This window comes from Heterodontus francisci, chromosome 7, assembly GCF_036365525.1.
Source record: "Heterodontus francisci isolate sHetFra1 chromosome 7, sHetFra1.hap1, whole genome shotgun sequence".
NCBI lineage: Eukaryota > Metazoa > Chordata > Chondrichthyes > Heterodontiformes > Heterodontidae > Heterodontus > Heterodontus francisci.
Window position 1 is genome coordinate 103,481,896 of NC_090377.1, and position 18,207 is coordinate 103,500,102.

Below are 18,207 nucleotides of genomic sequence, written 5' to 3' on the forward strand. Positions count from 1 at the left end.
ACCTCCTGATTTACAGCTATTACTGGAATTTTATTTGTATCCTCTACAGTGAAGACAGAAGCAAAATATTTGTTTATTTCACCTGCCATTTCCTTATTATCTTCTATTAACTCCCCATTCTCACTCTCTGGAGGACTAACACTCACTTTACTTACTCTTTTCCTTTTTAAATACCTATAGAAACTCTTGCTCTCCATTTTTACATTTCTAGCTACCTTCCTCTCATACAATAGTTTCTTTCTCCTGATTAATCTTTTAGTCATTCTCTGCCGTTCTTTATATTCTGACCAATCATCTGACCTGCCACACATCATTGCGCAAGTATATGCTTTTTCCTTAAGTTTGGTGCTTTCCCTAACTTCATTAGTTAACCATGGATGGTGGGTCCTCCCCTTAGAAATTTTCTTTATAGTAGGGATATACTTATTCTGAGTATTCTGAAATATCCCCTTAAATATCTGACACTGCTTCTCTATTGATCTATCTCCTAGCATAGCAACCCAGTACACTTCAGTTAACTCAGCTTTCATGCCCGCATGGTTACCCTTATTCAAGTTTAAAATACTAGTCTTAGATTCACTTTTCTCTCTTTCAAACTGGATGTAAAATTCAATCATATTGTGGTCTCTGCTACCTAGAGATGCCTTTACTCTGAGGTAATTAATCCTGTCACATTACACAATACCAAGTCTAATATAACCTGCTCTCTGGTTGGTTCCAGAACATGCTGCTCTAAGAAACTAACTCGAAAGCATTCTATGAACTCTTCAGTCCGGCTACTATTGCCAATCTGATTTTTCCAGTTTATATGTAGATTAAAATCACCCATAATTACTGCCATCCCTTTATCACAAGCACCCAATATTTCTTCTAGTATACTTCGTCCTAAATTATGGTTACTATTAGGAGCCTGTACATCACTCCCGCTAGTGACTTCTTTCCCCATCTCCACCCAAACTGATTCTATATCCTGATCTCCTGAACCAAGGTCGTTTCTAACTATTGCACCAATGCCATCCTTGATTAAAAGTGCTACCCCCACCCCCCCACCACCTTTACCTAGTTTCCTATTCTTCTTGAACATCATATACCCCTCAATATTCAGGACCCAATCCTTTTCATTCTGTAGCCTCGTCTCCATAATGGCTATCAGGTCATATTTATTTACTTCAATGTTCGCCTACTTTGTTGTGAATGCTTTGTGCGTTCAGCGACAGAGCCTTTAGTTTTGTCTTTTTGATATCTTTGTAACATCTAGTCATGACTGTGTGTTCTTAGTTTTTTTTCTATCTGTCCCTTCCTGCCATTCTCTGACCTTCATTTCCCATATTACTATTCTGCTCTCCTGCCTTGACTCTACCCCTTGGTTTGCTACATTTATCCAGGCTTGATCACTCACCCCCCCTTGTTAGTTTAAAGTACTCGCTACTGCCCTAGTTATTGAGTTTGCTCAAACACTGGTCCCAGCACGGTTCAGGTACAGACCATCCCAACAGTACAGCACCCACTTTTCCCAGTACTGGTGCCAGTGCCTCACAAACCAAAACCCACTTCTCCCACACCAGTCTTTGAGCCACATATTCATTTCACTAATCTATGTGCCATCTGACAATTGGTTCGTGGCTGAAGTATTAATCCAGAGATTATTACCCTTGAGGTTCTGCTCTTCAGCCTGGTGCCTAGCTCTTCATACTGTCTAAGCAGAACCTCTTTCTTGGTCCTACCTAGGTCGTTGGTACCTACCACGTGCTTCCTTCTGGAACTGAATGGAACATTTTAATGTTATTTGCTGCCTCTTGTAAATGAATAGGTTAGCCAAAGTATATTGCAAATGAAGTTAAAGGCCGATGGAAAGGAATGGGCTCTATTAGCTGGATGGTACGTTTTTAAAATTTGATCTTACAATTTCTTTACATGTTGCTTTCAAGTTAAATCATTTCACTTTGCATAAAACATGGTAGGGTCCATCCATCTGAATAGCTGTCTGAATGAATAACTGAAAGAAAGAAAATTAACATCCGTTCCTTTGTATTCTCTTTTTTCAATGTCATGGTCAAAAAATGTTTCTCCATAATTATTGTCCTCTCAAGATCATAAAATGTCTGTAACAGCAGAGGCACTGAGATACAATAACAAAAAGGAAATCAGTTCTGATGATAGCACATTTATTATGTTTAGGAATATTTCAGCATGAAAACAGCTAATTTTCAACAAGGAATTAGAAATCCCTCATACGCCTGAAAGATCCGACAGTTGAGTTGTAGCCGCCCCAGTCACTGTATCTCTTGTATTCACCGGGTCTCATGAAGTACTGTCGGCCTCTGTAGTTGGGATGTTCATAGAAGATCCAGTAACCATCCATCACATGGCAGGAGTGAATGTCACGGTAACGGAAACGATCATAGACAGATGGACAGTCATCCATGAATTCCATCATCTGTCCTCCAAAGTCAGGCCTCTCGTAAACCTTCATTCTGTAGTTTCCACCTCGGTACTGTAATAGAAGTAAATGAAATATTTGGCATGCAGGTATAAATATATCTATAGAACACTCAAAAAATTATTGCAAAGGAGTTGTGTTATGCATGTAATATTATCAGGGAACATTTTGATGTTTTGATGCAAATTCTCCAACCAAAACATTAACCTGCCCTTTTCTGTTTCCGGATGTTGACAGAACTATTGTGTATTTCCAACATTTTCTGTTTGGATATTAGATATTCAACAATCACACTTTAACCATTTTATCAATATTATCAATATTTATCAAAAGGGCGAGGCGGTGGCATAGTGGTATTATCACTAAACTAGTAACCCAGAGAGACAGGGTATATCTCTGGGGACATGGGTTCAAATCCCACCACAGCAGAAGGTGGAATTTGAATTTAATTAATAAAAATCAGGAATTATAAGCTAGTCTAATGATGGCCATGAAACCATTGTCGATTGTTGTAAAAACCCATTTGGTTCACTAATGTCCTTCAGGGAAGGAAATCTGCTGTCCTTACCTGGTCTGGCTTACATGTGACTCCAGACCCACAGTAATGTGGTTAACTCTTACATGCCCTCTGAAATGGCCTAGCAAGCCACTCGGTTGTACCTAACCGCTACGAAGTCAATAAAAAGGAATGAAACCGGACGGACCACCCGGCATCGACCTAGGCACCAGAAACGACAACAGCAAACCCAGCCCTGTCGACCCTGCAAATTCCTCCTTACTAACAACTGGGGGCTTGTGCCAAAGTTGGGAGAGCTGTCCCACAGACTAGTCAAGCAACAGCCTGACATAGTCATACTCACGGAATCATACCTTACAGACAATGTCCCAGACACTGCCATCACTATCCCCGGGTATGGCCTGTCCCACCGGCAGGACAGACCAACCAGAGGTGGTGGCACAGAGGTATACAGTAGGGAGGGAGTTGCCCTGGGAGTCCTCAACGTCGACTCTGGACCCCATGAAGTCTCATGGCATCAGGTCAAACATGGGCAAGATAACCTCCGACTGATTACCACCTACCGCCCTCCCTCAGCTGATGACTCGGTACTCCTCCATGTTGAACACCATGGAGGAAGCACTGAGGGTGGCAAGGGCACAAAATGTATTCTGGGTGGGGGACCTCAATGTCCATCACCAAGAGTGGCTCGGTAGCACCACTACTGACCGAGCTCGCCGAGTCCTAAAGGACATGGCTGCTAGTCTGGGTCTGCGGCAGGTGGTGGGGCAACCAACACGAGGGAAAAACATATTTGACCTCGTCCTCACCAATCTGCCTGCTGCAGATGCTCCTGTCCATGACTGTATTGGTAGGAGTGACGAAGTCCTGCCTTCACATTGAGGATACCGTCCATCGTGTTGTCTGGCACTATCACCGTGCTAAATGGGATAGATTTCGAACAGATTTAGCAATGCAAAACTGGGCATCCATGAGGCGCTGTGGGCCATCAGCAGCAGCAGAATCGTACTCAACCACTATCTGTAACCCCATGGCCTGGCATATCCCCCACTCTACCATTACCATCAAGCCGGGAGACTAACCCTGGTTCAATGAAGAGTGCAGGAGGGCATGCCAGGAGCAGCACTAGGCATACCTCAAAATGAGGTCTCAACCTGGTGAAGCTACAATACAGGACTATCTGCATGCCAAACTGTGTAAGCAGCATGTGATAGACAGAGGTAAGCGATCCCATAACCAATGGATCAGATCTAAGCTCTGCAGTCCTGCCACATCCAGCCGTGAATGGTGGTGGACAATTAAACAACTAACTGGAGGAGGTGACTCCACAAATATCTCTATCCTCAATGATGGGGGAGCCCAGCACATCAGTGCGAAAGATAAGGCTGAAGCATTTGCAACAATCTTCAGCCAGAAGTGCCGAGTTGATGATCCATCTCGGCCCCTCCTGAAGTCCCCAGCATCACAGATGCCAGACTTCAGCCAATTCGATTCAGTCCACATGATATCAAGAAACAATTCAAGGCACTGGATACTGCAAAAGCTATGGGCCCTGACAATATTCCTGCAACTGGAAGACCTGTGCTCCAGAACTTGCCGTGTCCCTAGCCAAGCTGTTCCAGTACAGCTACAACACTGGGATCTACCCTGCAATGTGGAAAATTGCCCTGGTATGTCCTGTACACAAAAAGCAGGACAAGTCCAACCCGGCCAATTACCGCCCCATCAGCCTACTCTCAATCATCAGTAAAGTGATGGAAGGTGTCATCAACAGTGCCATCAAGCGGCACTTGCTTAGCAATAACCTGCTCAGTGACGCTCAGTTTGGGTTCCGCCAGGGCCACTCAGCTCCTGACCTCATTATAGCCTTGGTTCAAACATGGACAAAAGAGCTGAACTCAAGAGGTGAGGTGAGAGTGACTGCCCTTGACATCAAGGCAGCATTTGACCGAGTATGGCATCAAGGAGCCCTAGCAAAACTGAGGTCAATGGGAATCAGGGGGAAAACCCTCCGCTGGCTGGATTCATACCTAGTGCAAAGGAAAATGGTTGAGGTTGTTGGAGGTCAATCATCTGAGCTCCAGGACATCACTGCAGGTGTTCCTCAGGGAAGTGTCCTAGGCCCAACCATCTTCAGCTGCTTCATCAATGACCTACCTTCAATCATAAGGTCAAAAAGTGGGGATGTTCGCTGATGATTGCACAATGTTCAGCACCATTCGTGACTCCTCAGATACTGAAGCAGTCCGTGTAGAAATGCAGCAAGACCTGGGCAATATCCAGGCTTGGGCTGATAAGCGGCAAGTAACATTCGCGCCACACAACTGCCAGACAATGACCATCTCCAACAAGAGAGAATCTAACCATGTCTCCTTGACATTCAACAGCATTACAATCACTGAATCCCCGACTATCAACATCCTAGGGGCTACCATTGACCAGAAACTGATCTGGAGTAGCCATATAAATACCGTGGCGACAACAGCAGGTCAGAGGCTAGGAATCCTGAGGCGAGTAACTCACCTCCTGACTCCCCAAAGCCTGTCCACCATCTACAAGGCACAAGTCAGGAGTGTGATGGAATACACTTGCCTGGATGGGTGCAGCTCCAACAACACTCAAGAAGCTCGACACCATCCAGGACAAAGCAGCCCGCTTGATTGGCACTCCATCTACAAACATTCACTCCCTCCACCACCGACGCACAGTGGCAGCAGTGTGTACCATCTCCAAGATGCACTGCAGCAATGCACCAAGGCTCCTTAGACAGCACCTTCCAAACCCGCGATCTCTACCAACTAGAAGGACAAGGGCAGCAAATACATGGGAACACCACCACCTGCAAGTTCCCCTCCAAGTCACACACCATCCTGACTTGGAACTATATCGCCGTTCCTTCACTGTCGCTGGGTCAAAATCCTGGAACTCCCTTCCTAACAGCACTGTGGGTGTACCTACCCCAAATGGACTGCAGCAGTTCAAGAAGGCAGCTCACCACCACCTTCTCAAGGGTAATTAGGGATGGGCAATAAATGCTGGCCTGGCCAGTGATGCCTACATCCCATGAATGAATTTTAAAAAAATCAAACATTCAATACATGTTATTAGCTGTTAAAATCTATGCACTGGAAGATTTTGGATTGAAGTCCCACTCCAGACAGCCCTGGTGAATAGAAACGAAAATTGAGTCTCTGAATACTGATTTGGCATTCAGTGCGATACTTGCATTTGATGGGAACATAGGTCCATATGAACAGGAGTGGGTCATTTAGTTCCTCGAGCTTGGTCCACCATTCATTGCTGATCTGTGACCTAACTCCATATACTTGCCTTTACCCCATATCCTTTAATATCTTCGGTTAACAAAACTAACAATTAACCTAGAGAAATAGCTCCGAAGTTCCGAAGAAGGGTCACTGACCCGAAACGTTAACTCTGCTTCTCTTTCCACAGATGCTGCCAGACCTGCTGAGTGATTCCAGCATTTCTTGTTTTTGTTTCAGATTTCCAGCATCCGCAGTATTTTGCTTTTATGTTGTGTTAGAGAAATAGCTGTTTGTGGAAGAGAGTCCAAACCTCTACCACTCGTTGCGTGTAGAAATGTTTCCTAGTTTTACTCCTGGAAGATCCAGCTTTAATTTTACACTATGCCCCCAACTTCCCAACCAGTAGAAATGTTTTCTCTCCAACTACCCTATCTATTCCTTTATTATGAAGTGTCAAACCCCCTAGCCAGTGCCTTTCAGCCTGGGTCAGGCTGATGATACAGCTACATAAAAGGCATTACAGAAACAATCCAAGGTGTCATTTGCTGGACGTAACAGTAGTGGAAGGCTACCTCATGTGCCACTGGATATGGAAGACGAGAAGAAGATTGCTTATCATAGTTTCGTTTTGTAGTCACATTTCAAACATTGAAACCCATCTCAATTGTGAATCAATTTGCTTTTTCATCTGTTTCTCCAAGAGAGCTAGTTTGACCAGTATTGGATTCTTTATTCATTCTTTTCCTAGGACATATTTCACTGGCGGTTTGCTCAGAGATTGTCCTGATTGGTTGCCGTAATTTCTGTGGAAGATTGGCACCGATACCCCGCTGCCGCCCACCGACCGGTGTATCCAGCGTTTCCACCGATTTTCATCACAGTTATAGGGATCAATCAGGACAACCCTGAGGAAATGTTACATTGTAGGCCAACAATTGCAGCTGACAACATAGATTTCAAATTAAAATTTTGCTTAATGATTAAGGAAATCCATTAAAGTGGGAATGATAAACTTTTGGAATTTTTGATTTATTAATTAAATAATAGATAAACAGACCATTACAAATATAATACAGTGAACAAGTTCATTTATGCCTATAAGGACCGTGAATTCATTACTCACAGATGGGTAGCTGCGACATGACCTGATGCTGTCATTGAATCCCATCCAGCGCTGGTAGTCAGGATATTCTCCCCTGCTCAGAACATACTGGTATCCCATGTAATTGGGTTTCTCATACAGCACCCACCAGTCACTGTCAACACGGATGGAGTTACAGCGGCTGAAGTAAGGGGACAGGTCAGCACAGTCACTACTGCACTCATAGTGCCGACCCTGGAAATTCCTGTCCTCGTAAAAGATGACCTGTAGGGAAAGCAAATTTGATGAATATTTCTATTTTCCAATGAATTGTGAATAAAATGTGAAAAATATGAGAGGTAACCTTACCTTTCCCATTTTGAATTCTCAGTTGGAAAAGCAAAAGCCTGGATGTATGATTGCTCCGGATGCTCAGTATTTATATGTTTGACTGAGAGGCCATTGCAGAGACTACCTTTGTTATTTCATCAATCCCAAGCACACATCAGCAAAAAAAAAACACGAATTAAAATGTGTCACAGATATTTCAGCAAAGCACCTTTATTCAAAGCAGTAGATTCCTATTGTTCTTTCTGTTCTGCTTTCATGTCATTTTGATTGTCCTGTAGGAAAAAAGAAACAAAGGATGAGAGGCCAGAGCTATTCCCAAAGTAGAATATACAAAAAACATTGAACTGTGAACTCCGCTGAGCTGTCGTAACCTGGATATTATTGTTTTGTTTATTAGTTATTTTGAATACAAGTATGGAGTAGGTGAATACTTGTCACTTTGACTAAGCTTTATATTGACACAACTATTTTGATGTTTTAGGGTTGCATAGTGTTACGGTCATATGGTGAGGGGTGTGGGTGGTTCTTACTGTTCAATTCCCACCTATTGTTTGTAATGTACATTAATGATTTAGACGTGAAATATAGGAGGCATGATCAGTAAGTTCGCAGATAACACAAAAATTGGTGATGTCATAAATAGTGAGGAGGAAAGTCTTAGATTACAGGACGATATAGATGGGCTGGTAAGATGGGCGGAACAGTGGCGAACGGAATTTAATCCTGAGAAGTGTGAGGTAGTGCATTTTGGGAGGACTAACAAGGCAAGGTAATATACAATGGATGGTAGGACCCTCGGAAGTACAGAGGGTCAAAAGGACTTTGGTGTACTTGTCCATAGATCACTGAAGGCAGCAGCACAGGTAGTTAAGGTGGTTAGGAAGGTATATGGGATACTTGCCTTTATTAGTTGAGGCATAGAATATGCAGGGAAGTCATGATGGAGCTGTATAAAATGCTGGTTAGGCCACAGCTGGAGTACTGTGTTCAGTTCCGGTTGCCACACTATAGGAAGGATGTGATTGCACTGGAGAGGGTGCAGAGGAGATTCACCAGGATGTTGCCTGGGCTGTTGCATTTCAGCTATGAAGGGAGACTGGATAGGCTAGGGTTGTTTTCCTTAGAGCAGAGAAGGCTGAGGAGAGATATGATTGAGATTTACAAAATTATGAGGGCCATAGATAGGGTAGATATAAAGAAACTTTTCCCTTAGTGGAGGTGTCAATAACCAGAGGGCATAGATTTATGTTAAGGGGCAGAAGGTTTAGAGGGGATTTGAGGAAAGTTTGTCACCCAGAGAGTGGTTGGAATCTGGAACACACTGCCTGAAGAGGTGGCAGAAGCAGGATCCCTCACAGCATTTAAGAAGTATTTAGATGAGCACTTGAAATGCCATAACATACAAGGCTGTGGGCCAAGTGCTGGATTAGAATAGATAGGTGCTTGATGCACGGTGCACGGACACAATGGCCCGAAGGGCCTGTTTCTGTGCTGTATAACTCGATGACTCTATGACTGCAGCAAGTGTTTTTTGTTATGAGGGTTTAACCCCTTTGTGTTTTATTTGTCAAAGTAACAGACAGCAACAGGTTTTCCTGTAGGTTTAAAACTGAAGATTAATTACTTATTGAACAATATGCGTTATCCTGAAATTGTCACAACCTTATACACTCACACATTCATTTGCGCGTGCACACACATACACGCACATACACGCACATACACACAAGAAGATACAGATAGAGAGGACAAGGGGTAAGTGTTTTTTTAAGTGAGGTACAATTTCTGGGCTCATGATAAACCTGTTGAATTCTCTGGGAGGTCAAGTTCTATTTGGTTGTCGCCTGAGGGGTTTATAGATTTTTCTCTTGGTTGAAAGCTCAGTTTGAATCAGGGGGGATCACTTCTAATTCACTGCTGCACAAGTTGAAAATGTGGAATTCACAGCAGGGCACCCTACTTCTTGACTTGTTGGATTTTTTCTCAGCTCCGAACTGGACAAGCTTTTGGCGATGCTTCTTTCTCGGTCACTCTCTCTCTCTCTCTTCAGAGACACGTCTGCCTCTGTTTGGAGACAGATTTTCTCCCTATCGTGACTGACAATAGCCCAGGATGCGGCTACTTCACACCTTCTTTGTTTCAGAAGAAACCATTCAATTCAAAAATGTCGCATGATGGGTTTATAATGGGTGAAATTGATGCCTCTTAGCTTTGAAAGTATTCTTTTGTTCATAACAGCCAGTAGACAGTTTGAATATACAAAGCCAGGACTTTTAACCTTTGGTGGCCATTTTAGAGCACATTGTTCACTTTTTAAAAAGAAAGGTCTAGTTTTCAGGTTGATTGAATGTAGTTTCAATTGCTGCACTTTACATGAGCGTCACCGACCTGCCCACCCCCACCACCCTCCCCCCCCCCCCCCCCCCCACCAACCTACCTTCCCCACCAAAAGGGAAAAACTGAAATTCCTTGTAATTAATTTTTATGTTATTTGTTTTCTTTTGATTTAGAAAGAAAAAACAAAGTAAGGTCTAGGAATCACACAAATGCACACATGGCATCCACATTTCAGTCTTACAACTGCTATAGCTAGCATTGTCAGTTTATTTCATTCATTGGATGTAGGCATCACTGGCTAGGCCAGCATTTATTGCCCACTAAAGGCATTTAAGAGCCAACCACATTGCTGTTGTCTTGGAGTCACATGTAGGCCAACAGATTTCCTTCCCTAAAGGGGATTAGTGAACCAGGTGGGTTTTTAACAACAATTGATAATGGTTGCATGATTACCATTGAGCTAACTTTTAATTTCAGGTTTATGCATTAAATTCAAATTTCGCCATCTAACGTGGTGGGATGTGAACCCATATCCCGAGAGTATTAGCCCAGGCATCTGGTTTATTAGTCCAGTGACAATGCCACTACACCATTGCCTTTCATGGTTTAAGTCTAGCTTTTACATCCCCTTTTCTTTGGATGCTCAATTGTAATTGACTTTTACTTTTTGGGCATTGAAGTTTTGCCCTAGAAAATTTCTGTTTAGAACATTTGGTGTTCTCTTTTATCCGTTTCCCACTTTTACTGTTCCAAGACTTGTGATATGCAAATTTTAATTACTGCATTGTTCTAGGTTGCTTGCAAATTTCACTGTTTGTAGAGGCTTTAACCCTTTTACTGCTGTTTCCACAGCACGTGGGTTTAATAATTCAAGTTCCGCCCCATTGATAATTCTTATCTCAAGGGTGAAAGTGGGTGATAAAATATTTCTAGCTGCTGAGAAACATTTAGTTCTCCTTCTGCACTTTGTCCTTAGTGAGTTCTGAATCTGTTTTGCTGGGCTCAGTTAGCTCTAGATTTAGAACCCGACCCTTTGATTTTTCAGTGGGCACATCCACACTGACCTCACTTTTAGTTTTCTGGTGACTTCCACAAGTATGGTTTACTTTAGGGTATTTTACCTTCCTTTGTCCCTTTGCACTAGGGATTTTTCTTCCCCTAACCTGCCCCATGTCGTCTGGGATACTACTGCTCACAGGTGGTTGTCCAGCTTCCACTGCACTCCCTGGTGGCAATTCAACAAGGTGAGACATCTCCCTCACTTTTGGCTTGCCTATTTGGGAACTTTTCTTGTCCCTATTTAAATCTTTAAAGAAGATTTCGGTTAAATATATCTTGGTGCTTTTCCTTCAAACTTTGCTGCTTTTATCTCAGCTCCTTTAAATTCTTCAGGCTCTTGGCATTATAAACTTCATTGGCTCTGTCTTGACCTTTTTAAATTCCACTGGCTTTCCTTTAGACTCTTTAATCTTTAATGGCCCTATCACACCCTGTGGGATTTTTGGGACTTCCCCAGCCCTCTGCAGCAGTGCAGAGTTTTGTTTGTTCCCCTCAGTTTCTCCAGTCTCCGTGGACTCCATGGACTCTCCTGGGTAACCAGGGAAAGGGTTGGCCCACTCAAGGACAGAGGAGGGAATCGATGTGTGGAGCCAGAGGAAATGGGCGAGGTCCTAAATAAGTACTTTGCATCAGTATTCACCAAAGAGAAGGACTTGGCGGATGATGAGTCTAGGAAAGGGCGTGTAGATATTCTGGGTCATGTCATTATCAAAAAGGAGGAGGTGTTGGGCGTCTTGCAAAGCATTAAGGTAGATAAGTCCCAGGGCCTGATGGGATCTACCCCAGAATACTGAGGGAGGCAAGGGAAGAAATTGCTGGGGCCTTGACAGAAATCTTTGTATCCTCATTGGCTACAGGTGAGGTCCCAGAGGACTGGAGGATAGCCAATGTTGTTCCTTTGTTTAAGAAGGGTAGCAAGGATAATCCAGGAAATTATAGGCTGGTGAGCCTTACGTCAGTGTTCGGGAAATTATTAGAGAGGATTCTTCGGGACAGGAATTACTCCCATTTGGAAACAAATGAACTTATTAGTGAGAGGCAGCATGGTTTTGTGAAGGGGAGGTCGTGTCTCACTAACTTGATTGAGTTTTTTGAGGAAGTGACGAAGATGATTGATGAAGGAAGGGCAGTGGATGTTGTCTATATGGACTTCGGTAAAGCCTTTGACAAGGTCCTTCATGGCAGACTGGTACAAAAGATGAAGTCACAAGAGATCAGAGGTGAGCTGGCAAGATGGATACAGAACTGGCTCGGTCATAGAAGACAGAGGGTAGTGGTGGAAGAGTGCTTTTCTGAATGGAGGGCTGTGACTAGTGGTGTTCCGCAGGGATCAGTGCTGGGACCTTTGCTGTTTGTAGTATATATAAATGATTTGGAGGAAAATGTAGCTGGTCTGATTAGTAAGTTTGCAGACAACACAAAGGTTGGTGGAGTTGTGGATAGTGATGAGGATTGTCAGAGGATACAGCAGGATATAGATCGGTTGGAGACTTGGGCGGAGAAATGGCAAATGCAGTTTAATCCGGACAAATGTGAGGTAATGCATTTTGGAAGATCTAATACAGGTGGGAAGAATACAGTAAATGGCAGAACCTTAGGAGTATTGACAGGCAGAGAGATCTGGGCATACAGGTCACTGAAAGTCGCAAGGCAGGTGGATAAGGTAGTCAAGAAAGCATACGGCATGCTTGCCTTCATCAGTCGGGGCATAGAGCATAAAAATTGGCAAATCATGCTGCAGCTGTACAGAACTTTAGTTCGGCCACACTTAGAATATTGCGTGCAATTCTGGTCGCCACACTACCAGAAGGACGTGGAGGCTTTGCAGAGGGTACAGAAGAGGTTTACCGGGATGTTGCCTGGTTTGAAGGGAATTAGCTTTGAGGAGAGGTTGGATAAACTCAGATTGTTTTCACTGGAACGACGGAGGTGGAGGGGCGACATGATAGAGGTTTACATAGTTATGAGTGGCATGGACAGAGTGGACAGAGTGGACATAGTCAGAAGCTTTTTCCCAGGGTGGAAGAGTCAGTTACTAGGGGACATAGGTTTAAGGTGAGAGGGGCAAAGTTTAGAGGGAATGTGCGAGGCAAGTTCTTTACACAGAGGGTGGTGAGTGCTTGGAACTTGCTGCCGGGGGAGGTGGTGGAAGCAGGTACGATAGCGATGTTTGAGAGGCATCTTGACAAATACATGAATAGGATGGGAATAGAGGGATACGGTCCCCGGAAGTGCAGAAGGTTTTAGTTTATCAAGATCGGCGCAGGCTTGGGGGGCCGAATGGCCTGTTCCTGTGCTGTACTGTTCTTTGACTGCTCTGAACCCTCACTATACAGTACTGTGCTTCCTGCCAAGTCATTGCCCAGCAATAATGTTATGAAAATGCTTCCATATTTTGTTAAATATTTTTTGAGACACATATTTTAATTGTGGAAATGGATTCATTTTGGAAGGCTGAAGATGCTGGACTTTGTTTTTTTGTTGAAAGTTCAATGAAAGGACACTGAGAGGTCTTGTTTGAAAACAAACCTTTACTGGATATCACATGTGCAATGAGAAGCTTCTTTATGTTGTCTGATGCATCTAAGTGAGATGCGTGGAGTTCAGGTACTTGAGGATCTCAAACAGATTTATTGAATAGCTAACAACTATATATAGTACAGAGCTATCTATTTGCAGGTCTTGCCTCTTGGTGTTACAGTTGCAGGGTGAGACTGGCATGTAGTCACATGACTACATCCTGGCACTCAGCTCATTCGCATACTAAGATCTTAAACATACATTATTCTTAAAGGCAATCACATAACAACATGCCTTAAGATAAATAAACAACAGAAACCTTGGTGACATGGGAAGATGTTTACAGAGAAGTGACATGTCAAGATTTATGAGGGTCAGGAATTGGTTTCGCTTCTGAGATATTGTTTTGATTCAGTTGGGGTGTGGACAGTGTTGAAAAACAATTGGTTTTGTAGCCTGCTGAAAAGAAACCCCCAGCTCATCTTTCCTGCACCGCTGTAAGAGACCCTCTCACAGCTCCTCTTTCAAAAAACCCTGGGAGTGTGAGAACTGAAACCCCTGATGTCACATATCTCCTGGAAAGCCTACCAGACTAATACTCAACATCTCCAGAAGAACTGCTACAGAAAAGATCCCAGTGACCCATCTCCATGTACCTGCCAGACCAAAAGGGACAACTGACATCCTTCCACATATTCTCTTTCTTCTTCAAGAATTAGCAAGTATTTAGACAAAGTTTTATTTTGTCTTTTTTTTGTAAAAAGACTCTGCAGAGAGAACTTTTTTTTCAGTGTGCGTGTGAGTTTGTGTGTTGGGTATTTAAGAGGGGGACTTTCATATTTCAATCTGTATGTTAATGTTTTGCATCTTTGCTGGATAAGTCTTGTTTTTACAACAAACTGATAGTTTTGTTCTTTATTAAAGAAACCTGGTTGGTATATTTTATTCTGGGGTAAAGAGTAAAGTATATAATTGACCATATTGGTAACTGGGTAAGCATTCAAAATATATGTTTGGACCTGTGGAGAAGTGGAACTAGAAAAGACAGTGCACTCTTCCTGCCTCGGTCATAGCAATAGGTTTACCCCCTGCATTGGTAAGCTCAGAATAATCCCAACCATCACTACCCCAGGTGAACAACTTACTCTGTAGGTACTCTTTAACTAAGGGAACCTACAAGCATTTTCCAGTAAGTCCATTTACCAATAATGTGGTATTTGTTCTGCTTTCATGTGGCATTTCTGTAAAACTGGCTGCCAGTAGGGTTTGAAAACCATACTGAGTATCGTTATTTCTTTGTCTGGTGCCTGAGATACAAAAGGAGTCATTTTTTCTTTTTGTAAAAAGTTCTGGTATGTGTTCTGTTCTTGGGTTATATTAGAACACATGCTTACCACTTTCATAGCCTCAGACAGTGGTTTGGCTGCAGCGCCTCCTGGTGTTTTTTTGGAATACCAACAATTTGCCTGGACAAGCCCAGATTTCCCACACTGGAAGCACATCAGGTGAACCCCAAATGATTTATCACCTGGGTTCCTTCTTTCAAAAGTTGGAGACTGATTTAGGTTTCTTTCCCTAATCACCTTTAGAGCCTATTTTTGCTTCAGCTGCATCCTTGCTATCTCTCCCTCGCCTGTAAGGGTTACTAGACCAAAATTTATTCTGAGTTAGGGATTTGTGTATTAACTCATAATCGTAGGTCATTTTTGCTGCTTCTCTGACCCTTGTAACACTTTGTTCTTCATTGTGGATCCTTACACTAACTGGGGTGCTATTTTTAAATTCTTCCAAAAATATCACTTCTCTCAAATTTTCATATAAGGGTTCTAGCTTGAGAGATTATATCTAGCAGTCAAAAGCCATATGTTTAATTCTTTAGAATTCAATGTAAGTCTGTGTAGGTCTTTTCCTGGTGTGTCTGAATATCTGTTGATATGTTCAGGTACGAACTCATATGCACTTAGAACTGTAGTTTTAGTTTGTTCATAGTCAAAGGAACTCTCTTCCGATAACAAGGCAAAAGCTTCACGAGCTCTACCCAGGAACTTGCCTTGGAAGAGAAGAGTCCATAATACTTTTGACCATTTTAGCCTGGTAACTATTTTCTCAAATGAGATAACGTGTGACTCAATCTCTTCCTCATTAAATTTTGGGGCTAGTCATGAGTGTTTCAGTACATCAAGGTTTTGCTCTGCATTGGGGATAAGGTTTGAGCGGCTGGTTATCTTATGCTTGGTTATCTTAGCCTTTCTAACTCAAACTGGTTTGCCTCCCTTTCCTCTTTTTCCTTCTGAAACTGCATCTCCTCTCTTTTCAACTGAATTTTGGCTAGGGCTATCCTTTCAGTTTCAGATTCCATGCTTTATTCTTCTGGTTCAAGAGTAAGTTTAAAATGGTTAACCAGACTCTTCGCCAGTTCAGGTTTATTTGTTTTTTTTCCTTGAAAGTGATTCCCACCTCTGTAGTTAACCTTTTTAAATCTTCAATACTTAATGTATTTTAACTTATCATGGGGTATCTCTCTCGGCTCTGCAAACTCCTTAGCATTAAATATGGCCATCTCTTTTGTTTCTAGCACCATCGAGAAAAAACAGAAAAGTACAAGAAAACCTGTTTGTTTAATATAAAATAAAAACAAGAAATGCTGGAAATACTCAGCAGGTCTGGCAGCATCTGTGGAGAGAGAAGCAGAGTTAATGTTTCAGGTCAGTGACCCTTCATCAGAACTGGCAAAGGTTAGAAAAGTAATAGGTTTTAAGCAAATAAAGCAGTGGTGAGGCAAGAGATAACAAAAGTAATGGTGCATGTAGGATAAGGTTACAGAGAATAATTGACCAGCAGGTCATGGAGAAAAGGCAAATGAGATGTTAATGGTGTGTTGAAAGACAAAGCGTTAGTGCAGAGAGGGTGCTAATTGACAGAAAAATGAAGAGCCCTGGCCCAAAGCACAAGCATGAAAAAACAGTGAGTAGGCACATGGTAAGAAAAATGAATGATGAAACAAACTAAAATAAAATAAAATAAAAAAAATAGCTGAAAATAAAAAGGGGGGCCCATCATGCTCTGAAATTATTGAACTCAATGTTCAGTCCAGCAGGCTACAGCATGCCTAATCAGTAAATGAGATGCTGTTCCGAGCTTGCATTGATGTTCACTGGAACACTGCAGCAAGCACAGGATTGATATGTAGGCATGAAAGCAGTGGGGTGTGTTGAAATGGCAAGCAACCAGAAGCTCGGGGTCATGCTTTCAGACTGAGTGGAGGTGCTCCGCAAAGTGGTGACCCAATCTGCGTTTGGTTTCCCCAATGTAGAGGAGACCACATTGTGAGCAGCGAATACAGTATACTAAATTAAAAGAAGTACAAGTAAATCGCTGCTTCACCTGAAAGGAGTGTTTGGGGCCTTGGATAGAGAGGTGAGAGGAGGTAAAAGCAGGTATTACACCTCTTGCGATTGCATGGGAAGGTGCCGTGGGAAGGGGACCGAGGTGTTCGCGGTAATGGAGGAGTGGACCAGGGTGTCACAGAGGGAACTATCGCTTCAGAATGCTGACAGGGGAGGGGAAGATGTGTTTGGTAGTGGCATCATGCTGGAGGTGGCAGAAATGGTGGAGGATGATCCTTTGGATGTGGAGGCAGTGGGGTGGAAAGTGAGGACAAGGGGAGCCCAGTCGTGGTTCTGGGAGGAAGGGGAAGGGGTGACGGTAGAGGTGCGGGAAATGGGCCAGACACGGTTGAGGGCCCTGTCAACCACATTGGGGGGAATCCTCGGCTGAGGAAAACAGAAGACATATCAGAAGCACTGTCATGGAAGGTTGCATCACCAGAGCAGATGCGTCGGAGACGGAGAAACTGAGAGAATGGAATGGAGTCCTTACAGGAGGCAGGGTGTGAAAAAGTGTAGTCGAGGCAGCTGTGGGAGCCCGTGGGCTTATAATGAATATTAGTAGACAGCCTATCCAAGAGATGGAGACAGAGAAGTCGAGGAAGGGAAGGGAAGTGTCAGAGACAGACCATGTAAAGGTGAGAGAAGGGTGGAAATTGGCGGTAAAGTTGATAATGTTTTCCAGTTCGGGGCGGGAGCAGGAAACGGCACTGATACAGTCATCAATGTACCAGAAAAAGAGTTGGGGGAGAGGGCCTGAGTAGGACTGGAACAAGGAATGTTCGACATATCCCTCAAAAAAACAGGCATCACTAGGACCTATGCGGGTATCCAGAGCAACCCCTTTTACTTGAAGGAAGTGAGTGGAGTTGAAGGAAAAGTTGTTCAATGTGAGAACAAGTTCAGCCAAGCAGAGGAGAGTGGTGGTGGATGGGGACTGGTTAGGCCTCTGTTCAAAGGAAGAAGCAGAGAGCCCTCAAACCATCCTGGTGGGGGATGGAGGTGTACGGAGATTGAACATCCATAGTGAAGAGGAGGCGGTTGGGGCCAGGAAACTGGAAATTGTCAAAATGACATAGGGTGTTAGAAGAGTCATGGATGTAAGTGAGAACAGACTGGACCAGGAGAGAAAAGATAGAGTCAAGATAGGAAGAAATAAGTTCAGTGGGGCAGGAACAGGCTGAAACAATGGGTTTACCGGGACAGTCCTGTTTGTGGATTTTAGGAAAGAGGTAGAAGTGGGCTGTCCA

The 18,207-nt window shown here is 43.3% G+C and overlaps 1 protein-coding gene across 4 annotated transcripts; it reads right to left on the reverse strand.

Moving 5' to 3' along the window:
* Positions 1 to 2,218: 2,218 nt before the first annotated feature.
* Positions 2,219 to 14,642, reverse strand: LOC137372196 (gamma-crystallin S-1-like). Of its 4 annotated transcripts, none has more exons than XM_068035793.1 (3): positions 14,625 to 14,642; positions 7,347 to 7,589; positions 2,219 to 2,494 (listed from the first exon to the last, which is right to left on the reverse strand). In XM_068035793.1, exons 1-3 carry the CDS (start codon positions 14,640 to 14,642, stop codon positions 2,219 to 2,221), a joined length of 537 nt encoding a protein of 178 aa, XP_067891894.1. The 4 variants fall into 4 exon arrangements, with proteins under 4 accessions (XP_067891894.1, XP_067891893.1, XP_067891895.1 ...); XM_068035792.1 differs by lacking the exon at positions 14,625 to 14,642 and adding an exon at positions 11,525 to 11,572; XM_068035794.1 differs by lacking the exon at positions 14,625 to 14,642 and adding an exon at positions 7,674 to 7,682.
* Between the last annotated feature and the right edge of the window lie 3,565 nt (positions 14,643 to 18,207).

Coding starts and splice junctions, on each gene's coding strand:
- LOC137372196 (XM_068035792.1), bottom strand. CDS start 11,572: ATGGAGTCCACGGAGACTGGAGAAACTGAGGGGAACAAACAAAACTCT. Junction 7,590..11,524: donor AGGGGAACAAACAAAACTCT/GCACTGCTGCAG, acceptor CTTTCCCTACAG/GTCATCTTTTACGAGGACAG. Junction 2,495..7,346: donor CATGTCGCAGCTACCCATCT/GTGAGTAATGAA, acceptor CTTCTATTACAG/TACCGAGGTGGAAACTACAG.